Raw genomic sequence first — 14,962 nt, forward strand, 5'->3', positions numbered from 1 at the left:
TAATTCTTCTAACGACCAAATTCTCCAATTTAGGATTCAATTCTCAATTTCAGAATTTTCTTAATGATTTCCACGTCCTCAATGAAACTTTAACCTTCACAAGGATCGATTCGGTAACTAGTCAATTTAATTCCAAATTCTCCAATTTCTCCACCAACAATTAGCCAACAAGGTTACAACAAAACATTTTCTTCCAAATTCCCAATTTCTCTTTTGACATTTGAAACCCATTTTACTTCTCCAACCTCTCAACAATCTCAACTCATCACTAAAAATATGACAACAAGTTTTCAACCCAAGATTAAAATCTTAACACCCTTAGAACCACTCCCAACATCAAAACTCCAAGGAAACTCACTATCCAAATAACCTTAAATCTAACACAAAATTCATAGATTAAATCTAACAGTTTCTATACCTGCAACAACAACCAAATTCAAGTAGAAATGTCCGGAAAAATCAAACAAGAACCCATGAATGCGACAGTTACTGTTCACAGTCTCAAACACCTTCAAATCTTCCTCCACCGATCAAAACGAGCAGCAACAAGGTTAGGAACATGTTCAGCACTTCCCCAACAACCAAAACCCCAAAGAATCCGGCCGGAAATCGCAGGAAACCAGAGATCAAAGCAAAAATCCAATTTTTCCCATTTCTGGAAATTCCTCTTCAAACTCAAAAATCCATGGTACCCAAAAGGAAAAACTTACATGACTAGGTAGAGAAGGAGGAGAGGATCACGCCATGCCAAACGGTTCGTCCTGGGGTGGCCAGACGGCGACGAAATCGCCGGAAAACCAAAAACGGCGAAAAGGAGAAGAAAGGAGGAGGGGGAGGTCAGGTCTGTCCCGATTTGGCAGCTTGACTTCTCTCTCCTCAATCCCAAAATGGAATTCTTTAAAAAAAAACCACTATGAATAGTAACTTCCCTTTTTGGTCACAACTTTCCCGATAAAACTCCGATTTAAACAAACTACGTGCGCACAAACTCGATTTTTCGTATACTACGGCATTCACAAAGAAATTCCCTAATTTACCGAACTCAAGAAAAAGTCACTCCTCGGTCAATAATGGTAAAAATGTAACTAGTAAAAATTTTAAGGTACAGAGCATTACAATCTCCCCTCCTTATAAAATTTCGTCCTCGAAATTGTACCTGTCATGGAAAAAGATGTGGGTACTGCTTCCTCATTTGCTCCTCTGGTTCCCAAGTAGCTTCTTCAATAAGATGATTCCTCCACAATACCTTAACCAAAGGTATAACCTTACTTCGGAGTACCTGCTCACGACGATCAAGGATCTGCACTAGTTCTTCTTCATATGATAGATCTTCTCTAAGTGTAATGGGTTGAGTTGGTAACACATGTGAAGGATCAGCTATGTACTTGCGGAGCATGGATACATGGAAGACATCATGTAATCTAGATAGTTGTGGGGGTAAGGCCAAGCGATAAGCAACAAGACCAACTCGTTCCTCAATTTCATAGGGACCAATATACCTTAGACTTAGTTTCCCACGTTTACCAAACCTTACCACACCCTTCCAAGGAGATAACTTCAAAAATACCCAATCACCAACTTGGAATTCAAGAATCTTCCTGCGGTTATCAGCATAGTTATTTTGTCTACTTTGAGCCATCTTGAGCCTCTCTCTAATCACCTTAATTTTATCTGTTGTGATTTTAATAATTTCAGGACCAATAAGTTGTCTTTCTCCCACTTCATCCCAACACAAGGAGGTCCTACACTGTTTCCCATATAAAGCTTCATAGGGAGCCATACCAATGCTCGAGTGGTAACTGTTGTTATACGCAAACTTCATCAAAGCCAGGTGCTTATCCCAACTTCCTTTAAATTGTAGAGCACAAGCCCTCAACATGTCTTCCAAAGTCTGTATAGTTCACTCAGATTGCCCATAAGTTTGAGGGTGGAAAGCGGTGCTAAATTGTAGTTTTGTCCCCAAAAGTTTGTGAACCTTCCTCCAAAACTTTGATGTGAAGCGAGCATCGCGATCGAAAACAATGGACTCGGGCACACCGTGAAGCTTTATAATCTCATCCACATACAGCTTTGCTAATTTGTCCATACTAAAGGTTTCCTTAACCGCCAGAAAATGCGCGGATTTGGTGAGTCGATCCACAATCACCCAAATACCATCATTTCCATCCTGAGTACGAGGTAACTTATAAATGAAGTCCATTGTGAGATGTTCCCTTTTCCATTCCAGAATTGGCAAAGGTTGTAACAAACCCGACGGCTTCTGCCTTTCCGCCTTCACTTGTTGACACACTAAGCATTTACTCACAAAGGCTGCAATTTCTCTTTTCATGTTTGGCCACCAATAATATTCCTTGAGAGTTCGGTACATTTTTGTACCACCAGGATGTAGAGCATATGCGGAATTATGAGCTTCATTAAGTATTTCTTGTTTAAGCGGTTCAACATTAGGAACACAGAGTCTTTTTCCATACATTAAAGTCCCATCTCTTCGAATAGAGAAATCAGGCTGCCAACCGCCACGAACACCTTCTTTGATTCCCTCAATTCTTGGGTCAAGAGACTGTGCTTCCCGTATTTTATCAATGAATACTGGTTTCACATGAAAACTAGCCACCAGAGTACCAACCTCATCAACCGATAACACAACCCCAGTAGACCTCAACTCTGACAATAGGGGTACTCGAGTGGCCCTTAAAATGACAAAGTCACAGAGAGGTTTCTACTGACTGCATCCGCCTTACCGGGATGATACTCGATGGTACAATCATAGTCTTCAATCAATTCCATCCATCTTCGTTGTCTTAAATTTAAATTTGGTTGTGCAAACACATATTTGAGGCTTTTATGGTCTGTGAAAATCTGACATCTGGCTCCATACAGATAATGCCTCCACAACTTAAGAGCAAACACAATAGCTGCCAACTCTAAATCATGGATTGGGTAATTCAACTCATGCGGCTTCAATTGCCTAGAAGCATAAGTAATTACGTTACCATGCTGCATTAAGACACATCCCAAACCTTGTCTAGAGGCATCACTGTAAATTACATACTCCCCACAATCATCAGGCAAGGCTAGAATTGGAGCACTAGTCAAACGAGTCTTGAGTTCTTGAAAGCTCCACTCACAATTTTCAGACCAAATAAATCTGACTCCCTTTCTAGTTAACTTGGTAAGAGGAGCGGCGATTCTAGAAAAATTTTGCACAAAACGTCGATAATAACCAGCAAGACCCAAGAAACTACAAATTTCCGTCACACTGGTAGGTCATTCCCAATTCAACACCACCTTAACTTTTTGTGGATCAACGCTAATACCTGCAGCTGAAATAACATAACCCAAGAATGTCACATGGTCGAGCCAAAACTCACACTTACTAAATTTAGCATACAATTGGTGTATCCTCAGAGTCTCTAACACAATACTCAAATGCTCAGCATGTAACTCCTCAATCTTAGAGTAAACCAAAATGTCATCAATAAACACTATCACAAAGCGATCAAGGTACGGGTGAAACACCCTGTTCATAAGATCCATAAAAGCAGCAGGTGCATTTGTCAACCCAAAAGGCATAACAAGGAACTCATAATGACCATTACGTGATTGAAAAGCAGTTTTGGCTACATCCTCCTCCTTAATTCGTAACTGATGATATCCAGACCTCAAATCAATCTTTGAGAATACTTTAGCATGCCTCAACTGGTCAAACAAATCATCAACGCAGGGCAAGGGATATTTATTCCTTATAGTCACCCTGTTTAGTTTCCGATAATCAATACAAAGCCTTAATGTACCATCTTTTTTCTTCACAAACAACACAGGTGCACCCCAGGGTGATACCCGTATAAACCCTTTATTAGTTAACTCCTGTAACTGTATGTACAACTCCTTCAGTTCCGCCGGTGCCATTCTATAAGGTGCTTGAGAGATGGGTGTTGTACCTGGAAGTAAATCAATGGTAAAGTCTATCTCTCGCACCGGGGGCAAACCAGACAATTCATCTGGAAATACATCTGGATAGTCACCAACAATCGGAATTTGGCTAAGATCCATAACTTGTGCATCTGTATTCACCAAATGTGCCAAATAAGCTTGGCAACCCTTACTCAACATCTTCGTAGCAGTTAAAGCTGAGATTATGCAAGATGGGAGAACCTCCTGTTCACCATAAAAGGTGACAATTGGCTTATCCAGACTCCGAAACAACACCGTACTACAAAAACAATCCACTAAGGCGTGATGCATCCGAAGGAAATCCATCCCCAGGATTACGTCGAACTCCACTAACTCAAATGGAATCAAATCCGCCTCTAAGGAAACTCCTACAAACACTCCACAAAAACGATATTCCCATTCAATTCTATGAATTTCTCCTGATGGTAAAACAACATGCCATTCTTCAAGAAGAAGAGATGAGGGCACATTAGCAAAGAAAGCAAACCTCCTAGACATAAAAGAATGAGAGGCTCCAGGGTCAATCAAAATGAAAGCCGGTTGGCCAAAAATAATTTACGTACCCATAATGACGTTCAGTGCAGTGCGACCCTCCTGTTGGGTCATAGCATGAAGACGACCACGGGTCACTGGACGCCCTCTCTGTCCTCGACCCGGCTGTGTGCTGCTCCTGCTTGACAAACTGCCACTAGAACCTGTACTAGCAGCACCCACAGTGGTCTGACCCACAGTCTGATCAGATGTAGTGAGGACTCCCTGGGTTAACTGAGGGCAATCCCTCCTTTAGTGGCCCCACTGGCCACACTGGTAACAAGTTCCCACACCTGACTGACACTGGCCCATATGGTACCTACCACAAGTGGCACACTGGGGATAGTCTCTCAGAATCGGCTGTCTACTAGAAACTCCACTGGGACCAGCAGTGCCACCCCTAGACTGCCTTCTACCAAACTGTCCAGGCCTCCTAAAGCGTCCCCTGAATTGCTGTCAAGAGCTAGAGTATGAACTATTCAGTCTACTGCTCAATCTACTGCCTGATGACGATGTAGAACCCAAACTAGATGCAATTCTCTTGGATGGCCCCTGGCTGGGACCGCCACTCTCCAAAGGTCAGGAACTGTCTAGGTATCTGGCCTCACATCTCATAGCAGCCTCCACAGCTAGTTTAAAAGTCAGGAAATCGTGAGGCGCCAACCAATCTCGATAAATAGGTAGGAGACCATTAATAAACTGCTCAACCTTCAACTTTTCTGTCTCCACTAACTCAGGTGCATACCGAGATAAAGCAATGAAATGCTCCTGATACTGAAGCATGGTCATCTCTTTAGTCTGCTTTAACTGCATGAAACTAAGTCGTAGATGATGCTGGGATGCCTGATTATAATATCGATTCGAGAACTCCACCTTGAACTCTTCCCAAGTCATGGCAGTTGGGTCAAAACCCATATTCTTGGTACCCTGCTACCACATCCATGCATCCCTGTCTAAGAGATCAATAGCCAAAGGAACCCTCCTAACAGCTGGACAACCCAAGGACTCGAATACTCTCTCCATCCGAGTAATCCAATCTCCTTCTACAGACTTCGTACGAGCATTGGAAAAAGTATACGCCCTATGGCGTCTGGCACGCTCCACTGTATAGTCAGTACTAGGATTAGGGAGTGCCGTTGTAAAATGCTCAAAAAACCGCTCCACGGTCCGTATCAATCCATGAGGGACCTGCTCATCATCACCCTCACCAGCAGGTGAAGGGTCCCTACCAGCACGAGATCTACGTCCACATCTCATTCCACCTGAAATTATCCACGATTTAATTGCACCAAAGGTATTTACACCAATAACAATCATCTTACACACTTCATATGTACATCAGCAGCGAAGAGTATATGATGGGGAACCGCTGCAGTCGGGCCATCACTCGGGAGGTATTGAATACAATCAAGTATGTAAGAAACTATAACAAGATATCGGCCACAGAATCCAATAACCTAGTGCTCTGATACCAACTGACAGAACCCGACCCAAGTTTCACCCCGAAACCCGGATAAGAGCCTGTGGGACCCACTTTAAGTGAAATTCTACTGAAAAATCAACAGAACCTCCCCTAAAATGGGCTACCCAAAATTTTACAAAACCTGGACATGCTAAAAACTAAACTCACACTCTTAGATACATTCCAATATTTACATTCCAAGTGAAAATGTTACATTCCGATAGCACAAGTGTCACCTTAACTTCACTACGATAATAGATTCTCAAACATTTACATTCTCCAAAGTAAACTGGTTATCAGAGCAAACATACACAGCTAAGCCGATATCATACAAGGTAGGTTAAGTAATAACCTACGGACAAAACAGAAGCGCTAATTCCTATGCCTCAAGTTCCCGGACGCGAACTCGGTAAATCTGAAATCTGGGCATTTGAAAAATAAAGGGCCCAGGGGAAAACATTTAAAATATGTTAGAGTGAGTGGACGAAACTAAAATAAATTATGAAATTAATGCTTGAATGCGTTCCCATTTTCTCGTTAACAAAAACGAACATGCAGCGAGATTTATAAAACAATTCCAACTCATTCCTTTGAAAACCATGCTTTCAAGAAACATCATTCGATGACTAGAGAGGACTGCTGTCTAGTCATCTCATGCCATCTGGAGGGGACTGCCGCCTAGATGACGCAACGGAGGGGACTGCCGACCGGATTTAGGAGGTGGTGGTTAGAGGGGACTGCTGACTAACCACAGGTAGTTAGAGGGGACTGCCGACTAACTACCTCATATCATCTGGAGGGGACTGCTGACCAGATGACTCACCGGAGGGGACTGCCGACCGGGATATAGTCTGGAGGGGACTGCCAACCAGACTATTACCTAGAGGGGACTGCCAACTAGGTATTGTACGCATGCGCCAAAACTAGCCTCCTTGCCAACTCTTTTCTTTAAATTCTTTTCTTTTCACAAAAATCACATTTACTCAAATAATAATCCATTTTAAATTTAATACTGTGCTGCATGCATTATTTAAATAGAACAAAAGTCCACTCACTGGTGAGTCTTGCAACTAACCCTGCTGCCTGCCTGTGTCCTCTTCGCTCGAGGGATCAGTACGTCTTGTAGCAAATGGACAGAATATAGTTAACCTCAATAAGGAATTAATCTGAGAAACAATGCTTAATCCTTCGGAAATTAATACTCATTACACATAATTCTTCTAACGACCAAATTCTCCAATTTAGGATTCAATTCTCTATGTCAGAATTTTCTTAATGATTTCCACTTCCTCAATGAAACTTTAACCTTCACAAGGATTGATTTGGTAACTAGTGAATTTAATTCCAACTCCTTAACTATACTTAACCACCAAATTATAAAATTATTCCCTTTTCAAAATTTCCAAATTCTTTCTCCAATTTCTCCACCAACAATTAGCCAACAAGGTTACAACAAAACATTTTCTTCCAAATTCCCAATTTCTCTTTTGACATTTGAAACCCATTTTACTTCTCCAACCTCTCAACAATCTCAACTCATCACTAAAAATATGACAACAAGTTCTCAACCCAAGATTAAAATCTTAACACCCTTAGAACCACACCCAACATCAAAACTCCAAGGAAACTCACTATCCAAACAACCTTAAATCTAACACAAAATTCATAGATTAAATCTAACAGTTTCTATACCTGCAACAACAACCAAATTCAAGTAGAAATGTCCGGAAAAATCAAACAAGAACCCATGAATGCGACAGTTACTGTTCACAGTCTCAAACACCTTCAAATCTTCCTCCACCGATCAAAACGAGCAGCAACAAGGTTAGGAACACGTTCAGCACTTCCCCAACAACCAAAACCCCAAAGATTCCGGCCAGAAATCGCCGGAAACCAGAGATCAAAGCAAAAATCCAATTTTTCCCATTTCTGGAAATTCCTCTTCAAACTCAAAAATCCATGGTACCCAAAATGAAAAACTTACATGACTAGGTAGAGAAGGAGGAGAGGATCACGCCATGCCAAACGGTTCGTCCTGGGGTGGCTGGACGGCCACGAAATCACCGGAAAACCAAAAACGGCAAAAAGGAGAAGAAAAGAGGAGGGGGAGGTCGGGTCTGTCCCGATTTGGCAGCTTGACTTCTCTCTCCTCAATCCCAAAATGGAATTCTTTAAAAAAAAACCACTATGAATAGTAACTTTCCTTTTTTGTCACAACTTTCCCGATAAAACTTCGATTTAAACAAACTACGTGTCCACAAACTCGATTTTTTGTATACTACGGCATTCACAAAGAAATTCCCTAATTTACCGAACTCAAGAAAAATTCACTCCTCAATCAATAATGGTAAAAATGTAACTAGTAAAAATTTTAAGGTATGGGGCCTTACAGTAACTTGTATCCACTAATGAAGTTGACATTTCATCTTCAATGGAATACTGATCCAATCTGAGGTAAGATCATGAACCAGTTACAAAGGAGATTCTGAAAAGCTGGAAAAGACATTCATGATGCAGTAATATATATATATATATTGACAAATAATTATTCAAGTATGCCCCAAGCCTTCAGATGCTGTAGTTTAATTACTCAAGCAAACAGGCACATTCCTAAGATCAATCTTCAAGCCATCATTGTTACAACACAAGTAGGTTGCATGCCTTTTTTGTAATCAAGCACTCAACACCATTAGCTTCATTAAGTAAAAAGCTTCTCAGTATAAAAACCAAAATGCACAAAACCAAATTCCAAAATTTCCATCATTAGGAACCATTTACCCTCATTTGTTATATAGTCAGCGTTAACATAAAAGCTCCTCAATAATCATGCTGACATAGTCATACCCATTTTTACCTACCCATGCTTATCTTTTCTTCTTATTAGCATTCAAGGTCCATATGCTAGACATCCTGATAACCACTACTGAGATCTTGCCAGCCTTAGTATTAGAATCTTTTATTATTGTGTATATATTAAGGCTACACATTGAGCACAGAGTAAAACAAGCACAGCAACAAACCAACATGCAAGGAAAATATATCATCCGAAACTAAGTCCTCATTCCATATAAATTCACTTTTTAATGCCATACCCTTAACTAGGCATTATTTCACCGATGAGTTAGAACTAAGTTTCATCTTTATTATCACCGTTTTCCTAAATCAACTAAAAGATCATAATTAGAAGTATCCTTTTCGAGCAAGCTAACAAGCCAACAAGCAAAGCCTTATGCCATTGTTAAAGGTGGTTGTGTTCCATTTAAATCAGTAGTCATGCTTAAGAATATTTAAAAGAGCTGTCATTACCAAATCACATATCCAAGGCTGAAGATTCTCAAATTCTCCAGGTTAACAATTATATCATTCTCATGCCAATTCGAATGACTTGATAATGACAAAGCAAGCGAGCTTCTTTTAGGGGGATTAATGCGAATCAAAGAAAGTTAGCATCTGTACTATACATTCTTACCTGGGGGCTGAGTTGCTGGAATTTATTGCCAGAATGAAGCTTTGTTTTCCAGTTTTCAATTATTGATGCTCCTATAAAAGAAAACCAAAAGAAGTGTGCCATGGTCATTTAATCAACAACTTAGCCGCTATAAAAACAAAGTGATCAAGATGTGAAATTAAAGGTACTTCTTCAAAGTGAAGCCAAGCCAAGTTAGTTAAGACCCATGCCGAATATTGGATCAAACTTCAAAAGAATCATAAGGGTATGCAAAGAATATTCAATCATGCCAAAGCCAAGAAAATAAAGGGGTCATCGGTAGACACACAAAAAAGAGTTACCAAGAGCTAATGAAACTCCTGAGTCATCTATTCATGCTCTTTCCTAAGAAATGCTGTCTCAAGCCATGCCTATGCCAAATATCAAGCTAGCTTACAAAAATATGAGCTACTGTGAACTTTCTTTAAACCCAAAACCATAGTCAAACACACAAATCTTAGTAAACCTACTCTAGCTAACACTTGATCTCCTAGCCATGTTATTGCACCACCATGAATTCTTTCAAACTAGTAGATTTCATAGCCAAAATTTGAGCTGCTGTTAACATTCCCTTAGTTACTGCTAGTAATTTAGTACTATACATGGCACCAAGGTCCTCCATTCAAGCCTGAAAATAAGTACCAAGAGTTAGTTTAGCACTTAAGCTTTTATTCATGCTCTTTCCCAAGGTATACTGTCTCAAGCCAAGCCAACTCCAAATATCAACCAACTTGTAGAGTTATGAGCTGCTGTAAACTTTTCCTAAACTATTATCAGTTATTCAATATTATAACACTAAGATTTTCCATTAAGCCTAAAATCATGTACCAAGAGCTAATCAATCTATTCATGCTCTTTTAGGAGAGTTCCTCTCTCAAGACATTTTTCTGCCAAATATGAAACTAGCTTATAGAATTATAGTAGAAAAATCATGTATATAATAAGCAATAAAGCCAAGCAACATGCAAAGCAACAGCTATCAAATTTCAAGACTTTATTGCTCATATCACAGCATGCTTTTTCCAACCACCAATTGAGTGCTACAACTACCCTCCTCATTTTTGAAGAACCTAAACCAATTTGAACTTATTCCTAAGCCTCCTGACTTGATACACATTTACGCAAGCATACATATCATTGTCAAGATAGAGAAATATTATGTCCAAAGTTATCGTACCACGGGGATTAGTGGCTAACCCATAATCCTCGGGTGGTTGGAACTAAAGTCACTAAGCAAACAAAAGCAAAAGAAAAAGAAAATAAATAAAAATGCTATTCTAAGGCACCAAGCCTTAACAATGCTCGTCTTTGGTTTTCACCAAAGCCTAATCAAAACTAAGAGCCTAGTGATGGCTATTTACAATGAGATAGAAATTGTCATTCAAAATTGTGATTTTAATTTTCTAAAAGACTAAGTCAAAAACTAAATTAACAACAACAATTAAAAACAAAGAAAAAATAAAAATAAAAGAGAGATAGATTTGGGTACTAGGGATCACTCTATAACAATTTCAATGCAACGAACACATTTCAAGCAAACAAATAATATATCTTCATGAGAAGCAAATCCCATACTTAATGCCGGTCAAGGCCACTAAGCCGAATTTCCTTAAGTGTATTCACATTTTTGGTTAGGACAAATATGAACTCTCTAACTCAGGAATTAGTACCTTATCAGGGCTACCAAAACATGAACTAAGGCGTAGAGCTCTAGAAATTAGGGATTTAAGCATGCAATAGTTACAACCTAAAATGTAACGATTACTTAGTTCTCTACCTAATGCCGGTTAAGGCCACTAAGTCAATTTCTCTAATTTGGTATCCATTCTTCTGACTAAGGCAAGAATGAACTCTCTAACCCTAATCATTATGCCTTGTTATGGCCACAATGTGTAGGATTAAAAGCGAAGGGCACAAGAAAATAGAAACTTAGGCAATCATTCATTCTCGATTAAGCAACTACTTGACACACCACACTAATTACATGAAGCTAGTGAACAAAAGAACCACTAATTGTATCACACAACAAAAATCTCAAAACATAACAAAGAGAATGGTCAATTCCCTAAAATTTATGCATCAAGAATCAATTAACATAGTAATTATAGTGCACCCATATGAAAATACATTATTTACCACTTGAAAATATGTTCATTACATCAAAATTGAGCTAGAGTTAGAAACCCTAGCTCCCAAAAGTAATTACTCACAACCCATATTAACGAACATCAAAATTACAAAATTCAAATAGCAAAGAGTAGAGAAGTGTAGGAGAAAACAAAGATATTCACAAATAGCTATGAAGTTAGCATGACTAGCCTTGATTTACAACCCCACAAAATATCCAAATCTTGAATCTTGTAGAGATTGAGCTCCTTGATAGATCCTTGAAGCTTTGTCTGAGTAGGTATTCAAATCTCAAAATAAAATAGAAAGAAAAGAGGAAAAATTGAGGAGAAGGATGGGAAAGAGAGCAGCCCAAAGGGATGCCTCTGTTTTTGGTGTGGCTACTGTTCGTCTCCCCCCTAGTGAATAGGCTTGGTCCTCTATATATATGGGGTTGTGGTGATGCGATCTAAAGGCTGAGAAAAGAGGATTAGAATGGATCGGTGGCTATAAATGCAAGAGAAACAAAATGGAATAGGCTAGCTGCACGTGTCGAGAGAGTAAGGACATAAATGAATAATTGGTCAAAGAAAACAAAACTGCATGCTACACGTGGGTGGTAGTGCAATGTTAGCTTGATTAATTAAGTTATTAATCATTTGATGAATTAATTAACTAAGCAACATTTGTTTTCCTCTTTTCTTCATTTTTTGTTTGTTTTCTTTTTCACGTCCCACAATCTCAAGACGCCTCAGTTGACTGCAGTTGACCGGTGTCACCAATTTCGTCCTTGTGTTGAAAGTTCCGATTTGCACAATTTTGCACCATTTCCACTTGATTTCTGCAACTCCGCTTATTTTCTACAAAATAAATAAAAATAAATTAATTACATGTTAATTAACTTAAGGATTAGCTTAATTCATGTATTTTGAATGCAATTACGTGCATATAAATGCATATAATCACCTCCCTATTTCAAAATGGCATCTCAAATCTTTGCAAAGACACTTAGGGGCTGAGTGATTAAGACCTTGCTCATGGTTACTATAGTTACTGCTGTGCTTGAGGTTGTTATATGATGTTTTCTATCTCCTTCATTGCCAAAGTGAAGTTGCTATCAGCAAATGCTCCATATTCAGATCAAGGCATGGCAATCTCATCCAAAAAAAAGAGAAAATTCTTATAGGAAAGTTTAAAGAATATTTGAAGAAGTCACAATAAATGCAGGCATCATTACTCCAAAATACCTTCAAGCCTCACTTCTATACCATAGTGATTAAGGTCCTCATTGACCAAGCAAAGCTCAAGTTTACAAATGCAATCAAGATATTCAAAAAAAAAAAAAAACAAATCAAAGACAATACATGCATATATAAATTCAGGAACCGTCACATGCTATGATTTCAATATCAGGCTTATACCTACTCTTAACTCAAATTCATGCCAACTCCATGCTAATTCCAAGCTTGTGCTCATGCCACCCAAACATCATGCCAAGTACATGCCCATGCCAAGCTCATGCTCAAGCCAAGCAGATCCACGACCAAAAGGAACATACCAAGCCTTTAAGCAAGTTTCATGCGAGGCAAAAAAAAAAAAATCCAAGCAAGCATGATACTATGCATATAAGCATCAAACATACATGCAAAGTCATGCCAAGCTCCTCCCTAAGGTCGTGCATCTCCCACAGAACATATGAGGGTCATGCCAAGCAATTATGCTCATTCTTTTCAATATCTAATCGCTCTCAATTGATCACTCAAAATACTTAAGGTAGCCACAAGATCAAGCTACCAAAGCACATGCCCAAGCTACCAAAGCACATGCCCAAGCAAAGCTACTACATGCTTAAATAACTCTAAGCAGGCAAAATAAAGAAATCAAAACCAAGCAAAGAAGACTTTACATGCCAAGCTACATGCATTTTAATTTGTAGATTACAACATGAATGCGAGCCTCATCTAGCAAACTGTGACTAGCATTAACAAACATACCAAATTTATCTAGTAAAAACACATTCCCTCAAGTAAAATAAGCATTTCTCTCTATTTTATTATAAGCAACAGCAAGTTTAGATCTCTCATCATCACCCAAATTCTTTTACTAATAATCTCTTCATTGTCTTTTGCAGTGTTCTAAAAAACGGCTGCCTACGCGTTGGGCGGCGAGAGACCGAGGCGAGTATTGGCTAAATGGAGCTCCTAGGCGGAATGGATTTAGGCGGCCGCCTGGACGTCCATCTGGGTAGCTGTGCGGCTGGGCGAGTTTCAATTTCTTTTTCTTTCTTTTTTTGCGACACCGAAACCCCAAATCGACCAGACCTAATATGCTGAACACCTAAACCATTCGATCCCCACAACTCGTATTCGCTCTCCCCACCAAGCCACCACATCTCTGCACAACTCCTCCACCGCAGCTCCACCGAGCCTCTGCTCCCCCGCTTTATCTCAGCCTCAAACTCCCTCTGCTCCCCTCAAGCTATCACAGCTTTCCCCCAAGCCACCCCCAACTTCCCTTTAAATCAAGATCTTCAAATCTGAGAATTGAAACCTTGTTTTTGTGAAGTTATTCACGAGGTGATTGAACAATGAGAAGAAATATGAGACTGGAGGGTGGTGGCTACTGGTTTTGCGCAAGAGAGGAAGCAAAGATGACAATGAACATTGCTGAGAGAGAGAGAGAGAGAGAGAGAGAGAGAGAGAGAGAGAGAGAGAGAGAGAGAGGGATGGCTGCTCTTTGTCGAGAGAGAGAGAATGAGAGAGAGAGAGAGAGGATAGATGTGCAAGTGGCTGCATAATTAGAAGCATAATTGAATATGTTTGAAACTTTGAATATGTCAGGCGGCGTGTAAGGCTTCCATGTTTCCCATACTAATTATATTAATATTCAATGGAGAATGGAGATAGAGAGGAAGAGTTGGAGGGACAGAGATAACTTTTGTCTTTCATGTATTCTTTTTTTGACGGAGAATATAATAAATGAATTGTCTTCCCCTCTTCCCTATGTTCCCTCTTTTAATTCATTGGTTTTGTTTGTGGGCAAGGAAACTTGGAATAGAATATAATTTTATAGAATATCTTATTATTTATAAGTTATAATAAGTATTCATATATTAGGCTATATCACTCATATATATATATATATATATATATATATATGATATAAAAATATAAAAAAAATATAAAAATACAAAACCGCCTAAGCGCCGCCTAGACTCCCGCCTAGGTGCTTGGGCGCTCCTCCCCAGCCCACCGCCCGACTAATGCCTAGCGATTTTTAGAACCTTGGTCTTGTGGTATTTGTTTGCATCTAGTTATTCTTTTCGATTTTAGCTTGAGCTCTTGTACCCAACACATTTCGATCTTAATTAGCTAGCTTTTCACAACTTGTTTCCTTTATTTCTCATTCTACCAATTGACAAC

The 14,962-nt window shown here is 39.4% G+C and overlaps 1 protein-coding gene across 1 annotated transcript; it reads right to left on the minus strand.

Moving 5' to 3' along the window:
* Positions 1–1,159: 1,159 nt before the first annotated feature.
* Positions 1,160–1,822, minus strand: LOC112183735. The gene has a single exon (XM_024322074.1). It carries the CDS (start codon positions 1,820–1,822, stop codon positions 1,160–1,162), a length of 663 nt encoding a protein of 220 aa, XP_024177842.1.
* Positions 1,823–14,962: the final 13,140 nt, after the last annotated feature.

This window comes from Rosa chinensis, chromosome 2 (assembly GCF_002994745.2).
Source record: "Rosa chinensis cultivar Old Blush chromosome 2, RchiOBHm-V2, whole genome shotgun sequence".
In the NCBI taxonomy this organism is placed as follows: domain Eukaryota; kingdom Viridiplantae; phylum Streptophyta; class Magnoliopsida; order Rosales; family Rosaceae; genus Rosa; species Rosa chinensis.

What these genes read in the sequence shown, in the direction of transcription:
- LOC112183735 (XM_024322074.1), bottom strand. Translation starts at nt 1,822, where the DNA reads ATGAAGTTTGCGTATAACAACAGTTACCACTCGAGCATTGGTATGGCT.